The sequence below is a fragment of the Melopsittacus undulatus genome, chromosome 1 (genome assembly GCF_012275295.1).
Source record: "Melopsittacus undulatus isolate bMelUnd1 chromosome 1, bMelUnd1.mat.Z, whole genome shotgun sequence".
Classification (NCBI taxonomy): Eukaryota; Metazoa; Chordata; class Aves; order Psittaciformes; family Psittaculidae; genus Melopsittacus; species Melopsittacus undulatus.
Genome location: NC_047527.1, coordinates 11603678 through 11628784, shown reverse-complemented (window position 1 = coordinate 11628784; position 25107 = coordinate 11603678). Strand labels below are relative to the sequence as shown.

The window sequence follows — 25107 nt, the reverse complement described above, 5'->3', positions numbered from 1 at the left end:
CAGCTCTGCACCCTAAGTGTGGGTGCAGCACTGTTTTCTGTGCAGGCATGAGGGCACTCAGTGTCATGTTCTGACTCCATTTCTGGTGATGCCCAGAACCTTCTTGGCTTCCTTGACTTGCCCTGTGCACTGAGATGCTTCAGGACTGATAGTGGCAACTCCAGGATCTTTCCTGATTCGTAACTACAAGGTCTGAATAGAACACTGTGCTGGCATGGTTTAGATTGTTTGTCTCTAGATTAATCACCTTACATTTGTCTGTGTTAAAGCTCTTCTATCACCCGTTTGAACACTTCTGTACAGTCTTAATGTAGTTCCTCATTATCAGAGCAGGACTTGACTACGCAAGGGAGTTGATAGCATCCGCACACTTGGAGATTTCACCACCTTCCTTTTCTGTGGCTCATCAGTGAAAATATTGATAAAATTGGCTCCAGCAGGGATGCCTAGAAGGGATCATTGATCCTGCTGCTGGCTCTTCTTCAGCTTTCAGTAGGTAACAGCATCTTTGCTTGGTCCTGCAGAAACATGTTTTCTTTGATGACCTTTGATGTGGAACTTTCTACACCTCAGCTCCTGTTTGTGAGGAAATCCTTAGAAATTTCAGCTTCCTAAGTAATAATAATTTAGTAAGATAGGCACAATTTTTGTTGTTTGGGTTTTTTTTGCTAAACTTCTAATCTGCTCAGTTGTGTGTGGGGACGCCAAATGTCAAATCCATTACGTGGTAGTGTCCCTTTCATTGCCAAATACCCGATACTGGAAGTTCTTGAAATCATAATTCACAACATCATTTTGCTAATCTTTGTAATTCTTCCCGTGTGTTTTGACCTTATTTAAGCTCAAAACAGATTTGTACCACATTTGCTGGGTTTTGTATCAAAACACACATATCAGCAAGAGTCAGGCGGCTGGCTCAGAAAATTTCTGTCTGAATCCTTACAATTTAACAGTATTCTATCTGCTAAAAATTGCTATCATTCTGCCCATAATTTCTGTAAGTTCACATTATGAGTCTGCTGGGAAGTGATGCAAGGGATTAGAGGTGTGAAATTGGGAAGAAAGGTGGCTAATTTACAGTGATAGTGTGAGGTTTAACTAGTTCAGATGAAGCATCATTCTTGAAAATGATTCTGGTCTAAGGGAGATCCTTAGAAGTCATATCTTGGATAGTTTTAGAAGGGCAGAGAGGTTGTATTTGCTGGAATTACACAAAAGTGGCCTTTCGCAATCTGCACAGGACAAATTAGTTCAGTTTTAGTTCTGCACTTAAAATCCTTCTTCATGTATCTATCAGGTAAAATGCATAGTGAACCTCCCCCCCTCCCATTCTCTCACTTTGCCCACTGCAGGGCATAATTCTCTGATATAATTTATGGTGGTGACTAGCTAAAGGAGCTAATCAGAGAGATGTATGGAAACCAAGACTTGTTTCAATCAAGACTTAACTCCTGTTTGGCCTCTTCTGGCAGGCATCCCCAAATGGCAAAGAAAGATTGTTTGATGGCCTTGCTGAGCTTTGCCAGAAACTGTTGGCAGGATGCAGAGCTCAGATCCTCCGAGAGAAAATCATTAAGAGCAAACAATGCCAATTGGTGTTGCAAACAAAACTGTTCAAAAGCTAGGAAGAAGTTCAAGCATTCCTAACTGTGCTTTTGGAAATATGGCAGGAAAGCTTAACTTTCTTTGCTGTTTTCCCTTGGTTTCAGGAACGACCTTGAGCCCTCCCAGATCAGTAGTTTCTGCTAATCTGCTCTTGCACTGCAAAAATACTTAGGTAATTGTAACTGCTTTTCATTTTCCCTAATTCTCAGTAACACGAGTCTAAAGAAGGAGGATGTGTAAATAATTGCATTTGTATGTGGATAAAAAATTCCTTTTGTGGGAATATTTTGCATGGAGACAGGAAAATAATGTATGGATTGATACTTTTGAGCTTGCAGATAACTAATGTTCTAATCTGAAGGCCAGTTTTAACATAAGGTTTCATTCAGTGCATGAGGTAACTAGTATACTGTTTCTTAGAAGAGATGCCGATTCACCGTTATGGCATTTACTGGCATAAACTGACCCAGTGTTTAGACGTGTGAGTAGGTGTCCTGATTTCTTAGAAACACTGAGGCCCAAGTGAAAGGCATTATGCCTAATGAGCACCTCGAGAATCAAGACATTTTTGTTCAGGTGCCTAAAAATCAGTTTGCAAATAATGTCTTAGACACAGTTCAAGGTGTTGGACTTTCTATAGGTTTTCATTTTTACAGATGCTTTACTCCTTCTTACAGGTTTTCTCTTTATACACTTTTGTTTCTCTTCTGTGTGTGTGTATGCTGTGATCACAGAAGAGGCAGAAGCAGTTTGTTAAACTGTGGTGCAAATATTGGTAACGGAATTTTTAGCCCAGCTCAGGCTGATTCACTCATGGAAAAATAGGTTATCAAAGACAATGCTAATGTAGGCACAACCAGAGGGAAGTAGTGGAGGAAGTGTAGGGGTTCAAGACAAAACATGACGGCTGGTCCCTCTCCAGTGCTATAAAGCCAGTATTCACTCACCCAGTTCAAAGGAGCATGACAGATGCTTCTTTGACTGTCTTAGAATTAAGGGGCCATCCCTGAAAAACATCGCTATCTTGTCGTCATCATCAGGCTCCAGAATAGCCCCTTGGAATCTCTTCAAGATCAAGCAGTTCCTTTTTACTGAGTATGTTCCAGTATTTGTAGTTGCAGAAAGGAAAAAAGGATAATTGAATGGACCAGTCAACATGGCAAAAAGTGTTCACTGTTGGGTATTCTCCACAATTAGTTTCTTTCCAAAGCAAGTGCTGTTTTGAGCAAAGGGAAAAGTTCAATACTTTCTCCCTCCCAGCTCAATGCCCTGCTCGTGGAGCTGCAAAATCATGCTCTGGCTGGTTTTGCTCTCGTTTTCAACCTGTTTCTGCAGCTGCACAGTGGTCCAGCTTCAGCACAAGACATCCGAGTGGTCCCCTACTTTTCCCTTAGTAGGGCTGCAAGCTACCCAAGAAAAACTCAGCATTTTTTCTAGTTTCTTGTTTATTAAAAGGGAAAGAGTTGTGCTATTGCTTTCTGTTCCTGACATATTTTGAAAGAAACAATGTTGTCTCCTATTGTTTTGAAAGAAAGAGCTTTGCATTCCAGGAAAGCTTTAGAGCTCTAAGTCTCTGGCCGTGGGAGGCTTTTGTGGAATAAAGCATCAAACTCCCAAATGTGATAACTCTGAAGTGCTGTCATCAGTGTGTGCTGTGTGATATCTTTAGGAGTCTTGAGGTCAGTAGTAGTTGTAGAACCCTTCGCTAGCTTTCCTGAAGCACTATACAGGACTTGTTCAGCACCTATCTTAGTGGTCTTTCTTCCAGCACAGTGGCTGGGCACCTTTGGTGGAATCACCTGTAAAAGAATCACTTTTCATTTTACATAGCAGGTACCCAATGAAGGCATTAATAGAAAGTTACATAAAGCATCAAGACTAAGACAGACAGGTCATACTGTGGGTTGGTCAGTGTGTCCTTGTAATAACAGCTTCTGAGATGGAGCTAACTTTGGCCACAGGATTTGGATAGTTATCTCAGTCTACCCTGATTACTAAACATCTTCAATTAGCCATTCAGACTATTATAAAAAGAACCTTCCTCACCATCCTATATTAAAATTTCTTGATGAGCTTTCCCAGCCCACGTGTGCTGAGGAAGGGACCCACATTGCAATTTGTGTCCCCAAAAGAGATTCGCACCCTTAGAAAATTAGCAGTAAACTGTACTGCGTGGCAGACTGATGTGCCATTGCAGCAAATAGTAATTACAGGCATGCTTGAAGCAAGGCTTTCATAAAACTGAGTGAAAAGTATGATTCATTTCACAGGAAGACCCACCCACCCATTCAGCCATTGACATGTCTGTCGTCTTCTTTTGCTGCTGCTTCTTAAGTTTCAAAGGGAAAGAAAATGTCTGAAATAGAAGACCTGCCTGAACATATTCCTCTTCTGTATTTAAATCAATTTGTAAAATAATGTTTTGATTACAAGGTTTCCTAATTTCTCAAGTGTTAATAACTCTCTGCATTTCCACCCATCTATTTGTGTACTAATCATGAGTATTGCTCAATGGATCAAACCTGATGTTGGCATCTGATAAGGAAGTTTTCATCATTTCAAATCATATTTGAGTATAAGTTGCTAATATTGGTTAAATGTTCTATCTCCCAAAAAAAGTTACATATAATGTTAGAGCTGTGCCTTATCTTAGATAGTTAATTCCTTTTGGAAAGAAGTACATGGTATGCTACCAACTGAGCTTTCAGTTAGAAACTTGCTTTTACAATATTAGAATGCTCAACCCACTTAAAATGCTCAAATATCCAACAGCTAGATCTTTATGACATTGTGTATTAGAAAAGATGCCTTTGGCTACCTATGTCAAACAAGTTTGCAGTTTTAAAGTAGGAGTGCAGTGGGGTGGTGCTAATGCTACTGGTTTGTACCAGTGTGTTAGCACTGCCTGATTTCTGTACCTTTTCCAGGGTTTTAGATCAGTGTGAGGAGGATTCTAATTGTGTTCTTACAAATAAATTTTCCCCTGCAGCCTCAAAAACATTTCTATGTCATTTGGTATTTGTGATTTTGAATGTTCATGTATGGATATGCTTTGTCTAAGTGTTACTGAGATTCCGACTTTGGTGTTATCAGCAAACTCGACAAAATCCTTCTCAGGTGTTAGCCATGACAGCAGCATGTGTAAAGAGGGATTGCCATCCCTCAGTGAGCTAACTTCATCACTCTTCAACACATTTAACAAGACTGCTGGTACTGCCCTTGAGGAGCTCATTTCATGGTCAGAATTGTAATATAGAGTCAAATTCCCTAGGTAAAAACTAACCAAACCAAACCAATCCCCACTCCTGTTGTAGACCTGTTGGAAGAGGATAAAGTATTCCTTAAGGTCCTTATAAATTTACACTTGTCAGAAAAGAGGTAGAGTAAAAGAGTGTACATTGTAAGGTGTGTTGCTGGGTCGGTATGCAGACAGCAGAATGCATGACTCATATGGCAGCTTATAATATTGTACATGGTCAATACTGTATCTCACATGCAGTCGCAGTTTACCAAATCCACCTGATGAGTTACTCAGAGATGTATTCTTGTCTCCAGAGTGAACTTTACTGTTGTGGAGACCTGATTAATGTGCTTTGGAGACCTGTAATGAGGGAGAGCTTAATTATTCAGATTCATCAGCTTGCAAAGGTTTTGCATGATCCCACATAAGCCTGCTCAATCAGCATTCCAGAACATGTGCAACCTGTGTGTTTAATAGTGGTCATGGTTTGTTTTAAGCACACACTTTAAGGTTAACCCCAAGATTTTCAGTGATGTTTTTCATTAGCTGAAGAGATCCCTTTTTCTAGACAACCAATTTTTAATGCTTATTTGAGAAGTTTCACTTTATAAACTGAATAAATGATTATTAATTGTGCATAAAGTGCCATAAAAGCCCTGCCTCTTTCCTATATAAAGATGTGTTCCCTGCCCCAGAATACTTGTGATCTGAGATAAGTGAGACAAGACAATGAGAAACCCATACAAGAAAAGGAGGGTGTGGAGTGAAACAAGAGACAGATAAGATGGAAAAAAAGGACACGACAGATAGGACTTTTGCAGGAGTTGGCTCTGGAATGCTTTACCTGTGAGGACCTTCAGACTGCTGCCGCACCCAGCTGCATGCAGTGTGATTTGATGCAGTCACCTGCTTCCCCTCCTTTTGGGCAGCACTGCCAACCTCCTTGTCAGCTTCCCTTATTTCCCCTAAGTGTCCCATTGCTTTTTGTTTTGCCATCGCTTCCATGAGAAACACTCTCCAGAAGGAAGGGAGCCCTGTAAAATAAATCTGCCTTTTCTCAACTCCCCGCCTTTAATGACTTCCATTGTAGAAACAGAAGTAATCCCTGATCCAGTGCTAAACCAAAGTTAATAATGTCTGTATCTTTTTACTGATTAAAAGAAACATAAAAGGCTCCGTAAGTAGAAGCAGTATGCCCAGCTAATCTGTAGAACAAACACATTGCGTGTACACCTTCTCTCTCACCCCGCCATCTGCTTGCTTCACAAACCTATTATGTTTTGTCTTCAGTGAAGCGTTTCTTGGCTTTTCTAGATAAAGTTGTTTTTAAACCTGCACAGCTTTGCAGCTGGACACTTAAACTTGTAGGGGTGACGTTTATGAAGAAGAAAAAGGTTTTGACTGCGATATAAGATTCTGTTCTAAGCGCAAGAGGAACAAACATACCCCAAAGCATTTGGGGCAGATTTGAAAGGAGGAGGAAGATTGGAAAATAGCACTAAAGAGGTACAAGAAGACTGAACGTTGGGAAGAGAAAGCTGGTTTTCCACTTTTGACAGAAACCTGGGAATAATGAACCCATAAGCTCCTTTTTTATGAGATCTCCAGCCTCAGCATGAGCCAGAATTTCCATTTCTATCCACCCAGTACTCTCTGCCTGAGGGAAATGGGGCAAAATTCTCATTGGCTTTTATCAGTGAGATTCCCAGGGTATCACAACGTGAATTCAGAAGTCCCCTGTGATCACAGACAGCGCATCAGGGTCAGAGAGCTGAGGAAATGACCTGCTCTGGATGTATCAACCTACATAGCCTTTTACAGGAAAGCAAGTTAAAGCTTTTGATCACAAACATATGAATACAAATACTCACCTATAATTTTTGTGAGTGACAAAAGAATGCCACATCTAGGTTTTAGCAAAGTATGCTGAGCTAAAAGAAGCTTCTACAGACACCTACTCTAGCTTTGGCTGGTTTCCCACCTTTGTTATAAGTTTCTGTATTCTGCTGAGATGGCTGCAGTAGTTCTCCAGCAAAGACTTGTCAGAGAGGATGCTTAAAGACCTATGGATGCTGCCAAAGCCAGAAAAAAATATGGTGAACCCTGATGTTCCAGAAAGAACTTTGGACTGCTGAAAACAGTGCATCTTAGGTGTTCCACAGGAACAGCAAGAGAGGTACTGAAGCAACCGCATATACATGCAATGTAAATAGTTTGCTCTGCCATTGCATTAGCAAGGAAACCACTTCAAACGACTCTCTCTACCTAGGGAAAAATGTAGTAATAATAAGCAATAGCATAAATCTCCCCTCCTTGCCCCAGAGGTTGTCTACTAATCCTCAGGAGCCTTTGCACTCTGCAGGCTTCCTTTTTCTATCCTCATTTGTCACTGGAAAAATATTTGTATGGGTCAGAGGCATAGTGCAAGTCATAAAATTATACGAGAAAAAATGAGCAGTTCTTTCTATATGAGAAGCAAACAACAAACAGTTTATCTTTGGATAAAAAGAACACAGAAGCTTGCTGAAGAAGCCAGAAATCCCAACTGCTTGTGAGCCACCAGTATCCCGTTCTGCTGATGCTTCTGGAAGGAAGCTGAATGCACTTGTGAGGGTTTTCTTTTCTTTCATTTCAAAAGCATTCTCTGGTTTGAGATCTCCCCGTAGCTAATTAAAACAGAGCGCAGAGCGGCATTAGTTATGCACCCGAGTGGGAGTCAGAAGATGTAAGCTGAGTTCCCAGCCCTGCCACTGACTTCCTGGGTGACCTTGGGTGAGCCTCTTGATGTAGATTTTCAAAAGACCTCTGGGCCAAATTTTCATACTGAAGTTTGATTTTCAAAGGAGCTCAATATCTGGTGATTTCCATGATGTTGATTGTGGCCAGAACTTCAAGCGAGCTCAGCAACAAATCTGCTGAGCTCATCTGAAATTGGGGCTCTTAATCTTTTTCTGCCTCAGTTTCCCATCTCTGACAGTGCTGGTAAGACAGTTTCCTTGTCTTTCCTGATTGTTCAGACTGTAGCTCTGCAGTGCCAGAAATTGGCTTTTCATGAATGTGTATAGTGTCTTGTACAATCCTGTTTGATCTCTATTATGGTTCTTAGGCAGTGCTGTAATGATTGTTACACCCGTGATCTGTTCCAGCAAAAGAGAAACTGTAATGAGAAGAAAGCGTAATTATTGTGTTGTTTCTTGGATCTGGCTGAAGATTTATATTAATTTCTTTAGTTTGCTTGCGAGAATGTCATCTGGAGAACATTAAAAGCTCTAATTTAAAATCAACATATATATGTTAGCTGACTTCTCTCATCTAGTAGGGACAGTTAATCTATCAGAGAAGCAGGTTAAGTCAGTTTGGCATGATTTGATCTGGCAAGAGAGATACTGACTGCTTCTTACTGGCTTGTTATCCTTTAGCTTCTTACAGTCTAATCGTTTAATAATTTGCTGAAGAATATTTTCAGGCACTGAGGGGTGTGAAATTCTATGCACCTTCCTGCTCCCCCTGGTAAATAACATGATGCCATTTTAGTTCCTACTGCACCAGCTCTGTTTTGCACTTTTCCCACACTGCTTGCATGCTCTTGCAACATCTTGGAGCAACATAACATTCCCTGTTGGCAAAGGTATAGAGTGTTTCTCTGCTTCATAAATGCTGTTTGCTTCCCGGGACCCACTACAACCCATTCCTGAAATTCCAGATCAGCATTGTCAGTGATAATCGAGCTCCTGGTTTCAAGCTCTGTGCAGTACAAGCCAGAGGCCAAATGTAGTAACCCAGGAATGCATGATTGCAAAGACTGTCACTTCCCAAGGAACTCTGCTTACTGCTAAATGACTGCCCTTTCCACATACCTGTGGGTGTCACTAACACAGTGACTCTTCCCTCTTGGGTTTGTCATATAAGGGTGGACAGCACCTCAAGCAGCTGAAAGTTTGGAAGAGATCATTTCCTATGTTTACAAAATAGGCATGTGACTCGTGCTGCTTCCCAGATTCCCCCATACTCCCTGGCTCGAATTATTTATTATTCAACTATGTGCATTCTGAAGAGCCCCTTCGATGCTTTATATGTTTTCCTTTATACGAAATGGGATGCTGTACCATGATCTGCTTTGCATTGAAAACCTAGCAGGACACCCCTATGAAGTGTATGCTCGTAATGGTTTTTCAGTTAAGGCTGAGTGTGTTTTGTCATGGCAAGAGCTTGACTTTGTCATTTGGCCATGACTAGCATGTTCTAGCATTGCAGTTTTTAAAGGATATAGTCCTTTTATTGTCTTTAACAAGAGTGCTTTTCAGCTTCTTAATCTAAGAAATAATTTCCTGAATTGAGTTACATCTCTCTAGTATTGGCATACACGCCATATCAAGGTAGCAATTGATCCCAAAGAGCTGTAACTGCCAGTACTGGTATCTGTCAATAAAAGCTTGGAATCAGGGAAATACAGAATGGTTTGGGTTCAAGGGACCTTTAGAGATAACCTAGTCCAATTCTCCTGCCATGGCCCTGGACATCTTCCACTAGATCAGGTTGCTCAAACAGTTTCCAGGGATGAACGGTTCCAGGGATGCGCCATCCATAGCTTCTCTGTTCCAGTGTCTTACCCCTCTCATAGTAACGAATGCCTTCCTCACCCCCTGTCTGAATCTGTCCTCCTTCAGTTTAGAGTCATTTCCCATTGTCCTGTCACTGCATGCTGGTAAAAAGTCTCTCTCCATCTTTCTAATCATCCCCCTTTATATACTGATTCTGTCCTTAAAGGTTTCCCATTCCTTCCAGTGACTGAACCCATTTCACACGTATTTTTACTAGCTGTAGCCAAATATGTAGCAAAGGAGGAATCTTAATTACCTGTACAAACCCAAGAGTCTCAGTTACACTGACCTAACCTAAATTCTGAATTCTGGGTTGCAGGGCTGTGCTTGATTTCTGATGTGACAGAACATTGACAAAAACAGGCTGTGCCTTATCTCCATTGTTTTGAACTGGTGATTCCTTAGTGTAGCTCTGTTGTATTTAGTGTTGTTTTCATTCCTTAACTAGTGCAGTTTGATTGTTTCACTTACATTGATCTGTTTATTTGGACATGTAAAATCTTCATCTTTCTCATGTAGGGGTTGTACGTGTTTCTGCAACAGCTGATGTGCCAGCCAAAGAGTGTAAGGGAAGCTAATAGTTCTTAAGAAGACAACGATAATGTTGCTCCATCCTGGTAGAAAGATGTACTGTGCAGAATGCCGCATGATTTAGCTTTGTGCTCATTATCCTTATTTTGAAGCACTGAAGCGACACTGCAGCTACTGTCCCATCAATTCAACAGTAGTTTCCCTTGCTCTGCTTGTCCTGCTTAGCTGTTCTTGTTTCTGTGTGCATCTGTGCTGAGGTTATTTAAGTCCTTTCTCTTTCTGTCCCACTTTACTACCCTTTTAAACCTGGTCTGGAGAGGATAGTGTAGACAAAGACCTTTAGGGTTTAAAAGACTTGTACTTGACCTTAGTTAAGCCCCTCAATCTTCCCAGCACATTTACCATAGAGCACAGTCATTTCCCAATTGTCTCTTATCTGCACTATGAAAAATGTCAAGGTGAAGTCTAAAATGCATATGTTGCCGTATAGATGACACCTATAGAATGGTAATGATTTTCTGATGCACGTAGCATTGCTGAAGATGCGCTCCTGGCAAATGAGAATCTGCAGAGAGATTTAAAATAAATATCGATCAGATTTAAAATTAACTACTAATTACCATCAGAAGCTGCCAGGCTGCTGCAGTTATAATCCATGAGTATTTATAGCTCAGGGCTTTGGCGTTAGATTTGCTGCTATTCAAGAAGCCTAATACTACCTCACAGGACAGGTTGAGAAAAAGAACTGTTCAGCTGTTCCTAACCGATGATGGCGTTATCTGCACAAGCCTCCCGTGACATTGTTGGATGGAAGGAGGTGTCCCTGCCCATGGCAGGGGGGCTGGAACTAGATGATCTTAAGGTCCTTTCCAACTCTAACTATTCTATGATTCTATTCTATGCTGTATAAATTGGGATAAGCAACTTGTTTTCTTTCTTTTAGGGAGCTGTTTACTGAGGATTATGATAGTGAAGATCTCAGTGTGCTCAGCGTTGTTTATGCAGAATGACTTAATACACACACATACAACCTAAGTGAAAACTCTGCATGTTGTGATTGAGCAATGGCAGATCTGGAAGTCCCTCTTAACAAAGAATAAACAAAACCTGAGTTTTATTTCTTGACTTGCTTTGACAAGTTAATGTTTAATGATATTGAATTTTTCCCCTCGTCTGAGGTAGTTTAGCGAAGAAGCATTATGTTATAAATATGACTTACCAGAAATTGCTCATGTGTTCATCACTGCAAGTGATTCTTTCCTCAAAATAAAGCATCAGACATTGTGGAGTTACTAGCAGATACTGGTTTCTGTAATTTTTGCTTTAAGCATGGAACTGATGCATTCACTAAGAATGTGTTTGGAAACTGTTCATAGCTTTATTTACTCAGGGGGACGGCAGTGTAGTCTAATGGCAAAGACAGTGTTCTAGCACATAAAATGTGCCAGTGGCTCCAGATGTATTCTGTCCTGTGCCTCAGTTTTCCTCTTGTCAAATCGTCATGGTAGAAAAACTGACCTTTTTTTACAGTGTGTTGTGTTCAAGAGAAGAAGGAATTGGGTGTTATTACTTCCAGAAGTGATTAATTGCTTTAGGAATATTCCTCTTCTGAGGAGGTTGTTGGGCCATGGGCTAATGACCAAAGGCAGGAACAGAGTGGGATGCAGCCCTGACCCAGCCAGTGCCCAGAGCAGCCACTGCAGCTGGTGCTGGAGTAACAACTGTGACATGCAGGGAGCTGAGGCTTCTTGTCTATGCCAGAGACCATTTCAGCAGAGGCAATTCAGGCAGTGCAAAAGTGCAGAATTCAGAAAAACTGGAGTGGTAAAGTTCATGTGTAAAATACAGAAGAAATAGACCTCTGTAGAAAAAGGATCTTGGGAAACAAACACAACTTTTCTCTCTTTGTGCATCTGAATAATACAGCTCCAGTAAGTTGTGTGGATGTATATATAGTGCTTTTGAAGCACACTGAATTGTAATCACTTGATGTTACATACTTCTAAATTAAGTAAATTCCTTTTTGAAGTAGTCAGGCATTTCAGAAAGTGCTCTGAAGGATTGCAAATGTTGCTCTCATCATTAATATTAATTTTTAAATAAGATCTCACACCTAAAAGTTTCTTTCAAGTGTTTCAATGTTGGGTTTGAGGAGGTGGAGAAAAGAGTATTTTGTTCCCACCGTTTCAGTTTCACTTTTTCTTATTTGTACTCATGTCTTTATTCAAGAGTGATACATTACTTCTGTCTTCTTGTGGTAGAGTGGCAGGTCTATCTCTCCAGTTTCCTTTGGGTGAAGGGGGCAGTGGAGCTGGTTTCCTGTACTGCAAACCTGCTGATTCCTGAAGTGGGAGATTGCTCTTTCCTGTGCTCTCTCTGCAGTTTCAGACAGCTCTGGGTTGGTGCCATCCTCACCAATCACAAAATCAATAGGTTAATGTTCAGGGATTATAGCTTCATGCCCTCTTACCGTATACCTCATATATATTGCTGTGCCCCAACACAGGACAAACTGTGTGTGTCTGTATTCACCACTCTCCTGACGCCAGGGCTGGGAGCATTATTTTGGTGACTTTTTAAAGGTGTTTTTCAACAGAGCTGTTCAGAATAGAAACACAGTGAAGTCTTTGTCAAAAAGTCTTGTGAGGAGAACATGAAGAGACATTGAAATGATAATCAGAATGATAGTCTCATCATCTGGGCTAGCTGGGGGCCTTTCTGCTCACCGTTTCCATAGCAGCCTGTTGGATGGACTGCTAGGAAGCTATGCTACCTGGTCCACTTGCCTCACTACTCTTTTTGTTTCCTGTCCCTCTGTTACCCTGGAACTGTTCTGTCCAGGAATGTTTTCTAGCAGAAGCTTTTTCCACCTGAAAATCTGTCACCATTTCAGCTTTCAGAAGTAAATGAGCTACAACAATGCACGAATGAGATACAGAAAAGGGCAAAGCAACCTCCAACCATATAGGTTGCAATATACATGATGTTACTTTTTTTTCAGAGATGTCATAGAGATTGGTTCTGCTTATGAGCTAATACATAGAGAATACTTGGCATCGATTGTTCTGAGAAAACCTGAATTAAGTTTATGGAACAGACCATCCAGGCACTGCTAAGGACTTGTCCATGTCATTTGGATATGGCTCCAAACTGCTGTCAATAGCAACAGCTTTCCACTCACTACTCCTGTCCAGGATCAACAGTGCCTTTCTCAAGTCCACTGTGGAAGTGGATTAGGCTACACAGCCAAAAGGCACTCCTAGTGCAGAATAAGAGCGTCCACACAGCGAGTAAATGCCAAGTAGCTAATGCATTCTACATTCACACCCTCGCTTATTTTGCAACAGCTTCCTTGTGTAGGCAAGCCCTACATGTTCATGTCATTTGATGGTTAGCATTGCATCAGTGACATTCCAGATTCTGACCACAATGTTAGTAATGGAAAGTGGTTCATCTTCTAATGAAATGGGAGCCTTTTTTTTCAACTCTTCTGGTTGCATCTTTTGCAACTTTTTCTTTCATGTGCCTGGAGTGAATTTCTTCATTTTGAAATGTGTGTGATACTCCTCTCATCTCATACATGAAATGATGCTCTCTAAGATTGGACATTGCCATTACACACTATACTGTATGAAGCAGAGGTTGTTCAGCCTTTTTTTTCTTCTGAAGAGCAGGAGAAAAATGAAGTAATAAGAATGTTCTTTACATATATTTGCTATTTAATAGATTATGTCTGATTTTTTTCCCTCATATTACAGTTTTTGTCTTGCTTTGCTCATACCGTGGCATCCTTAACACTTTCGCACTCTTGTCACATGCCTGGCATGCTTTCATACAGACCCGGATACAGACCTACAGTTTCCTGGTCACTTAAGTAGTCTGTTTATCAGCCAAGTTTATGTTCAGCAAACCTTTGGTGTTTAACGTGCTTATTAAGTTTACACACCATTGTGGGTGATGATAATCGAGATGGAATATGGCCTTCTGTTTTCCAGAAAGAGTGACTCCTCTGAGTTTAGTGATGGAGCCTTCATGACATCTTTTTAGGTAATCTTCATCTCCCCCAAGAGCTTCTTGAGATTGAATCCAGACTGCAGTGATGAGGAAACTGCTCTTTGAAATGTCATCCACGGGCTTTGAAGTGTGGGTTTCTCATGTTTGCAATAGCAGGGAGGAAGAAAGCCTCTTCTGTGTGTTTGCCTACCAAGCCCTTCGAGTTGTGTGGTTTATAATCAAAGATATCCTTTCTGTTCACATTTCTAAGGACACAGCTCCTACTGCACAACAGTCTGAACATCCCACAAGAGACAGGCAGAGATGATGTCTTACTTTCAGTAGTGTATGAGTTGAAGTTTTCACAGGGCACCTCTGGAGATGGTTTTGGGTTATTTTCTAGGTGGGATTTGTAGTCACATTTTATTTATTAATACATTAAACAGCAAATTGTATCTAGCTCCAAGTGTCTTTCCGTCTCCTTCACTAACATTTCTGTAATGAGTGTCCTGTAACATTTCCATCAAATTGTGGCCTCTCCTCATTTTAAGGTCATTCTGGAAAACTGGCATCAACCAGCTTTACCCTGTAGTGAAAGGGTATAACAGGAACAGTCTTTCCATCTGGAATAGTGTATTTTAAAAGGTCTGTGGCTTAGTTAGACAGAATACTGTAGAACATGCAGTGAATTTGATGGCATTAAAGGAGGTTTTAGTGGATTGTTGCTTAGTGCACAATACTGTTCTTTCCTTCCCCACTCTTACTATGTAAAGGAATTAATAATTGCTAATTTGTTCATCTGCCTTTCACACTCCAGAAAAGTGGAAAAGAATAGCTTATATTTACAGGGTTGTCATTTTGTGTTGGATTGACCAAACGCTTGCCTATGTACTTCTTAAACACGTGTGTGTAAAACAGGGCACACACAAGGGACTTGTCAGTAAATTACTGGCAAATTGCTTGGCCTGAGCAAGAGCAAGTAAATTTGCAATTGCAATCTGGAGCAACATGTTAGAGGCCACCTTCCTTAGATCAACTTGTGTATTGCAACACCAGCAAGTAATCAAATTGTAATGTACTTTAATGCAAAGCCTAGTTTGGCTTGGTTGGCAAATTAAACTATCACATGCCTCTGGCAAAAGCAGAAAGCCTTTGAACTGTTTGACTGCAGCTGTAGCTTGCACACCTTATTTTCCCTCTTAAAAATCAAATTAAACTGTAACCTGCAGCCTCTGCGGTAAGTTTCAAGGCAAATTAAACTGTTGCTAACCTTTCTAGCAAAGATAACTGTCTCTGATCAAGCTGAAAAGTCCAGGCCCAAATTCCCCTCTCCAAGTTTAGACAAATTCATTGGAGGAAAACTCGAGGGCTTATTAAGTACAAAGATATTACCTCTGACTCAGGAAGTCCTTGGCCACAAATTGCTAGAGACTGGGAGAGTTTGCCAGCAAGGTATTACTCTGTGCTTCTCCTTTCACTCCTTCTGTAGCATTTACTGTGGAACCATCCTGGGGGCAGGACACTGGATGGTTGTTCTGGTTTGCTTCTCTGGATCTGGCATCTAACCCAAACTCAGAGCACTAATGGGCATGCTGACCCACTCTTAAGCATCACCCATGGTGGTCTCAGCAGTGTGCTATGTGGAAAGTAGTGCTTGGGCTCATTCCCTCTTTCAGACTTGTCCTTGAACCTTCCTCACCCCATGCTAGCAGTGCCCTACTCCTTTTGACTCAGGATACAGCTCTTGGATGTAATGGTGTCCTTCACCTCCCTCACCTTTCATTACTGTCTGTGTCCTGCTGGCAGCTACACTTGGCACTTGACTTGCCCTCATAACATTCATGTTTTTCTTGGACCTCTCGAAAACAGTTTTTTTTCCCAGCCTGGATGAGTTTCTGTTATTTCTATAGAGTCAGCAGTACAATAGACCCTCTTGGGAGCCAAGACCTTTGTCTGTCTAGTGGCTCAGGCTCACAAAGACTCCATGCTTAACGTTACCCTTTGGTTTCCGGGATTAGTGTCTGAGTGATGGCAGGTAAGAAGGCAGAACAGCAGCACAAAGGAAATCAATTAAGTTTACATTGCAACATGTACTCACTCGGGGCCAGGTTAGAGAAACAGGAATTGGATAGAGGACATGGTTGGCACTGGAAGCAGAGAGCAAACAGCAGTCTGTCTGTCATATAAGTGGCAACGACAATGGAAAGGATCTTTCCTCTAATGCTTTCTTAATATGTATACTATCCCTGGTTAACGTAAGTCATGATACAGCAGTTAATGTCTCCATGCTATGGTTTTCTTATTTCTTAAAGTTGGCTTAAAAGTTCTCAGTCTCTCTCAGCAGAGTAGGTAAAACCCGAGCTAAGGCGTATTAGTCACATTTTTATCAAGAGATGAAAGTGATAGAGATATAAAGTACTACCAGCTTTTAATTAAAATTGAATGAGTAAAAAACCAGTTGGCAGTTGCAAAATTCATTATAATGTGTTACCAAAAATAGATACCTTTATGAGAATGCAGTTTTATTACAACAGTGGGTACTAATCAGCTGTAAACATCACTGCTGAGATAGCCAGATAGAAAATGTGTTACTAATACTCATAACAGGATTCAATTGGCTGGAATGGAAAACTAGAAACTGTTAAGGCTCTTAAAATGTAATCTCTCAGACTAAGAAAATAGATACATGTACTTCTGTTGCTTAAGGCAACATCTGAATTTCAGGCACAATAACTTAATGTTTTCTGCATCTGGATTTAATTTGCAAGGAAAACTCAATTTTACAAAAATGCAACCTGACTTAGCTGAAATATGTATGACCTGGTGGTTTTATTTGTTCTTTCTATAGAACAGAATGGTGAGACTTGCAACTTAGATCCTCCAAACCTTTATACATTTAATATGGCCAAAAAATTCCCTTTGACCTTAATAAAAACAGCTTCCAGTATGAGCTTACAGGCATAGACCTACAGTTTAGAGCCTGTTACTGACCAGTTCCAGAGGTATGTGTGTCATGCATCATGGCTGCAAAATCTACTGTAATTGAAAAAAGTTATTTTCCTCTCCCCTGCTGTAATCTGGATCATCGAGCAATAACAACAAATCTGTGGGTGGTTTATCTGATTTATGCTAATTTGCTATTGACATGTTTGAGGTATCACTTGCATCATCCCAGTCTTATGTATTTATTATTTAAAATATTAGCTGTTTATGAAAAGGAAATCTTTTCAATAATTATTCATTTTTGCTGTGATAAACTCTTGAAATCAGGGCCCCTCTCTGATAGATTGTATACAAAACCATTGCAAATGAAGTGCTACCTGAAGCGTTTAAGACAAGCTTGCAGCAAGAGGATGATTTGAATCCAGGAAGATGAATATATCCCACCTACTAGGATCTCAACTCACGGAATTTCAGCCATTAAACATGAGGCATTTAAGTCACCTCCAAAGCCAGTACAAGAGGTAAACCCAGCCTGTGATTTAGCTCACATACTTTAGGGACCTGAGGCCTCCCGGGGAGACTCAAGCAGCAGTAACCAAACTTGAGCTCTTGCTTTCAGACTTGGATGCTTCAATGTAGTCTCCTAAATTCTTGTGCGCTAAGTAAGCGCACACAGAAGTGATGAGTGAAGTGGTGACTCCTTAGAAAAGTCAGAAGGTGCTATGCAAAGTGAACATTTTTTTCTTCCAGTATTTTCTAAGGAAAAGGCATTCTTTTTGAAAGCACATTTGAGTGTAATGAATATGAAATAACCAGAGCTTTTAGGGCAGAATCGCATGCCAAGAATCACAGACTGGTTTGGGTTGGAAAGGACCTTAAAGGTCATCCAGTTCCAACCCCCTGCTATGGGAAGAGACACCTTCCACTACACCAGGTTGCTCCAAGCCCAGTCCAGCCTGTCCTTGAACACTTCCAGAAGAGACCACTTACATGCCTGTGCTTTAAAAGTAAAATCACAGGCAGAAGTCACACATTTTAAAACTGAACTCACCTTCCTTGGCATCCTCATATTGAGAGAACAATAAAATCATCCTTTGTAAGCAGTCACTTGTCTTAGATCTTGCTTGTACTGCTGCATTCTAACTTAATTGACTGATTTACTGTGAGGGTGGTGAGGCACTGGCACGGGTTGCCCAAGGAAGCTGTGAATGCTCCATCCCTGGCAGTGTTCAAGACCAGGTTGGACAGAGCCTTGGGTGATATGGTTTAGTGTGAGGTGTCCCTGCCCATGGCAGGGGGGTTGGAACTGGATGATCTAAAGGTCCTTTCCAACCCTATGATGTGATGCCCTGCTGCACTGGAACTGCGCACCAAGCTCATGAGTTGAAACGCAGTGCATCAAAAAATGTGAGTTTCCAGATGTTTTCAGCAGGAAAGATTAGAGCTGCTAAATTTGTCAAAATTGGCAGATACATTAAATTAAGGGTTCTGAATCTCTTGGTCTTTGTTGGAAAAAGAGTCAGTGTGGTATTTAAGTAAAGCATCCCATACCAAATTTACAATATTGTTTAAGCCTTGCTGTCTCAGTGGGATTTCACCCATTGTATTTGAAAAGCTTTGTTAAAAAAGTCCCCCAACACTTCCCCCTCACCCCAAGTTGTATTTTCTTCAAAATGCTGTGTGTTTGTGATAGAATAAACCTTATACAGGAGCAGTCTAAGAATAATACATGGTAGGTTTTCTGTTCTGAAAACTGGTAACCGGTACAAGTTTCTCTCTGATGTCTATTCCATTACAGTTTTGGTATTCACAGTTAAATTGTGCCCACTTTTTCCTTCTGATTTGCAAGTGTTTACTTTTGTTTGGGGGTCAGTAGCTGATACAGGGATGTTAATATTCAATGGAGATTGAAGCCTTAAAATTATTGTTGGTGTTGGACATTTGAGCTCCTTTCCCCCTTCGTCCACACCCTCACTGATTGAATGAGGTCTCAGTGACAAAACCAGAAATACCATTGATGCTTGCCTAAGTATTGTAGGAGGACCTGGGGAGTCAGAAACATTCCCAAATGATGGGAAAACTCTTGGTATATTGGAATAGAACGAAGGACAAGCTCTGTTGAGGAGGAAGGAGAAATATACAAATAAAACCGGCATCCTAAGAGTTGCTGTGGTGGAGCGATGGCTGCAATACCCATGCCAAGAGCACCTCAACCAGAGCTGTGCTAGCTCACATGGCAGTGTGCTCAGTCTAGACTGGGTGTGAGAGGCTGTGATTGCGCCAAGAGTGATGTCTGCTGTTATCATCCGGAAGGTGATGGCATTATAGAGGTATGCGAGACTGACCCCAGGTTAGGAAACACTGGTCCTTAACAGATGTGGAAGACCGAATACCAGGGATGCAAAGGTGCAAAGATCGACTGATAGGATGCAACAGCAGCAAAGGGAACCAAGGCTGAGACTTTGAGAAAACCAGTCATGAAGTAGCTCTAAACCCTCTGCCTCCACTTGTGTTTCTCACTGCCTCCTTGGCAACACAGGGCACTGAAGAGTTCATCCTCTGTGAACCCTGTGTAGCTACATTGCAGACTAGCTTGTGCAACTGGAGAGAAAAATGTTCTCTTCAGCTTGGGACACCTTGAGGACTGCACCCCAGGGCACTGCTGCAAAAACATTGCAGAGCTACCCCAAAGGAATGGAGTTACGGCAGGTGTTATGTTTGCTGTTATTACCAGATAAGATTTGAAGATAAATGCATTCAAGTAAAAGCCTAGATTCACAATAACAGGGCAAAGTTAGGAAATATAAATCATCATGTATACATGTATTAAAGTTAGACTCCTCCTTAGCTGCTTCTGTATCTCAGCTTTTGACTCTTGCTAGTTTCTGCATTGAGCCCTTGGCTGGCGTGCTGCTGGGTATGCAGAGCAGGTTATACCTTGTCTTCTGGTAAAGGTGGGGAGCTGCATCTTCTCTAGCTCAAGGTGGATTTCTTTTTCTTTGTATGCCCCTTATTCCCTGGCATTGGGCCATCAGGTTTTCTGGGAGATTTCAGTATTTCATTCTGCCCCCTTCCTTAAGGTTACTTCAATAACAGTTCTTTTGCCCATCTCAAATAACGCTTTCTTTGCTTTCATTTTTCATTACTTGTTAAAATACAGCAGCATCACTTTACAAAAGGTGTATTATGATAAACAGTACAAATTCCTTTTAAAGTATGTGCTGTGTATGCAGGCTATATATCAAGCCCCTTTATGACATTCAAACACAAACTGATCTTGAGGGTAGGACTGCCAAATCTGCAAAAGCTCCACCTCATCCCATTGTTAGATTTTGGGGCCTCATCTGCATGTTACTGGTTTTTGGTGAACTTCAACAGGGAATAATGAAGGTTTTGATATATTGAGGCCAGCCTGCTTTCCTTCCCAGGCCTCCTTTCTAGCATTGGCTATAAATAGACATACATAGGCACACACACACACGAAAAGGTGGTTACCATTTAAAACTCCACATTTTCTAAGAGAGATTGTAGCACAGTACTTTTTGCAGTATCTTGTTCAGGGAGGGGTACAGAAAATGTTGTAGCATCTTAGATATATATATATAGATATAATGCTTGGCAAATGCTGGATTTTGTTTGCTTATTTTAAGTATTGGCTGCCTAGATTAAATATTAAGTTAAAATTATCTTGTTTCCCATTATAGTTTGCCATAAATCAGGTAATGGTGAAGAGGCCATTGAACAAATCGATGAAGATATAGCTGTGACTCAGAGTCAGATGAACTTCATTTGTCCCATTACACAGGTATGCTGTCATTGTATAATCAATTGGGAAATAGTTATTCCATATTCTTCATTGATGATTTATTACAAATCTGCAATACTTGTTAAAATCAGGTAGTATCAATTGCAAGCACTATAAGAGAAAAGCAACACTGCCTGGGAAAAGCCCTGCGTAAGTAGGAATGCAGTCAGCCACACAGGACCTGACCCTGTAATTTGAGTGGAACGCTGTGTATGAATGGCAAACACACTTCCTGCTGTTTTACATAAAATCTCATAGGAAGCATTTTCATGGGCATTATCAGGTCCTTTAAATGAACCTTTATCGATTACAGATGGAAATGAAGAGGCCAGTCCGAAACAAGATCTGTGGACACACTTATGAAGAAGACGCCATTCTAAAGTTTATCCAGACTCGAAAGCAGCAAAAGAAGAAAGTCCGGTAAGCGAACAGGAATGTGTGGAAAAGCTATTTGCTCTGCTGTGTAAGTGGAATTTTATTCCACTTGTTCTAGGAAATGTATTTGGATTGGCAAGGCTGCAGGAAGTAATACCTCAGCGTCTGCCTAAGTCACAGTCTCCTCATTAGCACTGTACACGTGAAGAAGCTTTTCTTTTTAATTAAAACAATGTGTAAGGAAATATTCAGGAAGTGTGTGAGGAAGTTACAGCCACTCGTAGTACCTGCACAACAGAAGTAAAGAGCTTTTGTAGAGCCATGAACAACAAAGAGAAACTTCAGCTTCCTAAAGCATAGTTGCTCATTCTGTTTCCACTGCTTATTTAGCAAGCCCTGAAGTTAATGGAAGTTAAAAGTCTCCTCTGTGCACCTCCTCTTGTAGTTATATTCCAGTAAAGCTGAGAAAAAAACAAGCATTCAAATGAGTGTTCAAGTCAGAAATATTAAAATACAACTTTTTAGGTAGTAGGGTCTTAAGAATTATCAGAAAGGATTTTGCAGGTCCTGCTCTGATGCTCTTAACTAATCACCAAAGCAGGCCTCCACTTTCCACTCAGGATGTATTTTTTTGAATGAAAAGATGTCACAGTTGAATTTCTGAAGTTCTCCCTGGTAAGTTTCAAATTTAGGATAGTTTTTATTAAGAAAAAAAGAAAAGGGGACTCCTTTTAGACACCTTTTAGAGCAAGTTGAGAGGACACAGCATTTCATCCTTAATTTTGCATTTGTTTTTACACCATATGTGTGAGAGCCTCACGCTTTGGGGTTGATGACCTCATGGAAACTTACCACTTCTCTTCTTTTTAATGAGTGTGCAGTTTACACGTGCTCAGGAAGGACCGTCAGAGACCAGCAACCTGATTTCCCCAAAGATAATGCCACAGGCGGCTCACTTCCTCTGTCTGTTGCTCTTGCCTGTCTGTTAGACTCTACACACTCTGCCATGGGGGATAGAAAGGTGGAGCAGAACATCTTATTCCATGCTTCTTCCTGGCTACAGGAAAGCACAGTTATGAAATCAAGCATCAGCTGGGATGTTTCACCACTATCTTGGTGTCAAGACAGCTCGAAGAGCAAGATGGAAGGAAGTACCTTGTCTGTGTTATGAGGTCTAGGGAGAAAGAGTGAAGTGGGTGCAACGTGCTGGGAATGACAACAAAACCAGCAACATGGATGGACAGAAACTTGGCTGGAAAAATGAATGGGAGTTGGGAAATAGTTCATACGCTAGAGAGAAGAAAGTGAGTGTTGTGAAGGATAGGGACAGGCTTGAAAGCGTGTTCTCAACAGCCCAAAGACACAACAAAGATAGCTTGTGCAATACAGAACAGAATTAGGAAGTTCATATCCAACTATTTCCCTGTGTTGTTAAATCCGCCAGGAAAATGCCATGGTAGTAGAGATTGTTGTAGTGGATCAAAAGTTTCAGCACTGCTGAAAAACTAATAGATCACGTGACTGGATTTCATCCTGCCTTGCAGGAAATTAAAGACTTGACTTGGAGAAAGTCTAGAGTAAAAGAAAAAGCATGTAAGCTGTACAACACCTGGCTTTAAAAGCTGCCTTATACCCAAAATGAAGTTATTTGTGCAGTCTATATACCAGCAGTTCGTAATTGCAAGCTTTTGCCTTGTAACCTCACCATCTTTACAGCAGTTAGCCCAGTATGGTAGAAAAGCATACCCAGAGCCATAACTCGGCTTCACTGTTACTAAATTAAGAAAGACTACATGGTTTGCTCTGCCCAGTCTCACTGGCCTGCTGTAATTGTACCTTTCTCATGAAAATGCAGTCAGTTTTGATAAACCATAGTTTGCTGTGGTGGGAAGAGAGGCCAGCTGATGGAACAAATCACCCATTTGAGTACCCCATTCTGGGGTGTTGCTGCTTGACTACACTCCACCAGCAATATTCAGCTGGAAGCAGGTGCCCTGATGGAGCAGAGACATGGTCTGGGGGATCCTCTCTATCCTGGCTCTGATATCAAAGCCACTGCTCACTCTGCAGTTACAGGAGTGGCTGTTTCCTCACACGTACTTTCCTGTTTGAAGCCATGGGATCCCTTCGGTGCACTTGGCAGTGCACTAGCTCAATGTCAACTCTTCAGCTGACGTATGCGCAGGCACCGGTTTTGTGCTGATAGACTGGTCATAGGCTCCTTCAGGCAACTGTTACGTGTCTCCGTTTGCTCACTGTTTTCCACTGCCTGGAAGGACGTACTAATACTTTATGCTTACAGGAAATGTGGGAAGCTTTCTGAGCACTTGTTATTCATTAATCTGGCAAGCTATTGCTCTTATAAGGTGACAAATGGGAAAACTGAGGCATGGAGCAATTAAGTGACTTATCCATGACAAACACAGTAAGTTGTGGACAAATCTGGAGTAAAAGCTATGAGTAGTGAGTGTAAATAAGTTCAGTACCTCCGAAAAAATTTACTCCTAATAGAGGAAAACTCAGAAGAAGTGTTATTTCTGACTACAGGTACCATCTGTGCATGTTTGGGCCACTGCCAAAGGAAAATGACCTTTAGTCCCTGAGTATCTTTCACCCTGCTGTCTTTATGTGGCTGTTTTAAGTAACTGTAAGACATTTTGTATTTGATTATCATTTAAAGGCTGTTAATTTGGCCCCAGCTCTCTTTTCTGTGCTTTCTCAGTTCATAAAAGGCCAAGGAAATTTTTATGCCAACTAGGTTAGTGCACTGATTTCACCAGTCTGCCTTTGCAAGTCTCATTCTCTTTTATCTGTTTTCCTAGAAATTAATTTCCATGGCAGGGGGATTGGAACTGGATGATCTTCAGGTCCTTTCCAACCCAAGCCATTCTATGATCCTATGATTCTACTTATATGCCAGTGAAGATTATACTTTTCCACTGCAGATTATTAAGATATGAGGTAGTTACCTGGCAAAGAGAGAAAGCAACACAGAAAGATGTCCATGCAATGCTAGTGTCACTACTGATGCAGGCAGCATGTGTGAGCAAGAGAGTGATCCACAGGTGAGAGGCTCTGTCTCTCACTGTGTTCTTTCCTTCAGCTGTTGATTCCCACCAGTTTAGATAAATGGATTTATTTTTCCCTGCAGAGAAGCTGGTGAAGAGGAAAAGAGGTAATGAGGAACTCAGAGAAAATCCGAGATAAATACAGTAAACCAGCAGATGTTATGTAACCCCCTATATGTGATGAACACAGTTCTTCTGGTTTAATGAAGTCTCTCTTTTCTTGTTAACAGATGCCCTAAAATTGGCTGCAGCCATTCTGATGTGAAAGGATCTGATCTTATGCCAGATGAAGCGCTTAAAAGAGCGATCGACAGTCAGAATAAACAAAGCTGGTGAACGCTGGCTGAGACACTTTGATATGTTGCTGCCACAAAGAAAATTTCTTATTAGAGGTCTTGTGAGATAAGCTGCTGATTGTAAGTAGGTTGTGTAACTGCCTGTTGTTGAAAGTGTTTCATTTACAGGCAAAGTTGAAGGTCTCAGCTGTAACTGAAAGCATTTTTTAAACTGCCGAATGTGAGAAGTTCCAGTTCAACTTGTTTGGTGTATTTTTAACCTTCCTGAAGTTCTGAAAGCTTGCATTCAATAAATAAGTCGTGTTTTGCAGCATGTAACCTGCCTTGTCAGTGAGCTAATTTTTCCAGCATATTAGAGATGCGGATCCTGCTGGTAACAGCAAGTGCTTTGCTCAGTATTGCAGATAATTCTGTTACTGCCTCTAACTACTGGGAATACTCAGAGCAGGGCATTCTGACCAAGGATTTGCCCTGCTTGGAAGCACGTCCGTGTTTTAATGCAAACCTCAGGGAACCTTAATAGAAGTTAATTTGCAGGAAGTGCTGCACATCTATACCCTGCATGTGGACACACAAAACTACCACTCAGCTTTGAGGATCTTGGCCTGGTTCTTACAGTTATTGCCCTAACTTAGGCTTTTCTTTTGAG

The 25107-nt window shown here is 41.1% G+C and overlaps 1 protein-coding gene across 2 annotated transcripts in view; it reads left to right on the top strand.

The window, feature by feature from the left end:
* NSMCE2 (NSE2 (MMS21) homolog, SMC5-SMC6 complex SUMO ligase) overlaps nt 1-24776 on the top strand; it is a 131055-nt gene extending 106279 nt beyond the window's left edge. For both annotated transcript variants that reach the window (XM_031044446.2, XM_031044445.2), the window contains exons 5-7: nt 20619-20719; nt 21033-21139; nt 24393-24776. In XM_031044446.2, coding sequence (XP_030900306.1) covers nt 20619-20719; nt 21033-21139; nt 24393-24498 — 314 coding nt within the window. In that variant the 3' untranslated portion in view covers nt 24499-24776. The remainder of the gene's footprint in view (nt 1-20618; nt 20720-21032; nt 21140-24392) is intronic.
* The last annotated feature ends 331 nt before the right edge of the window (nt 24777-25107 follow it).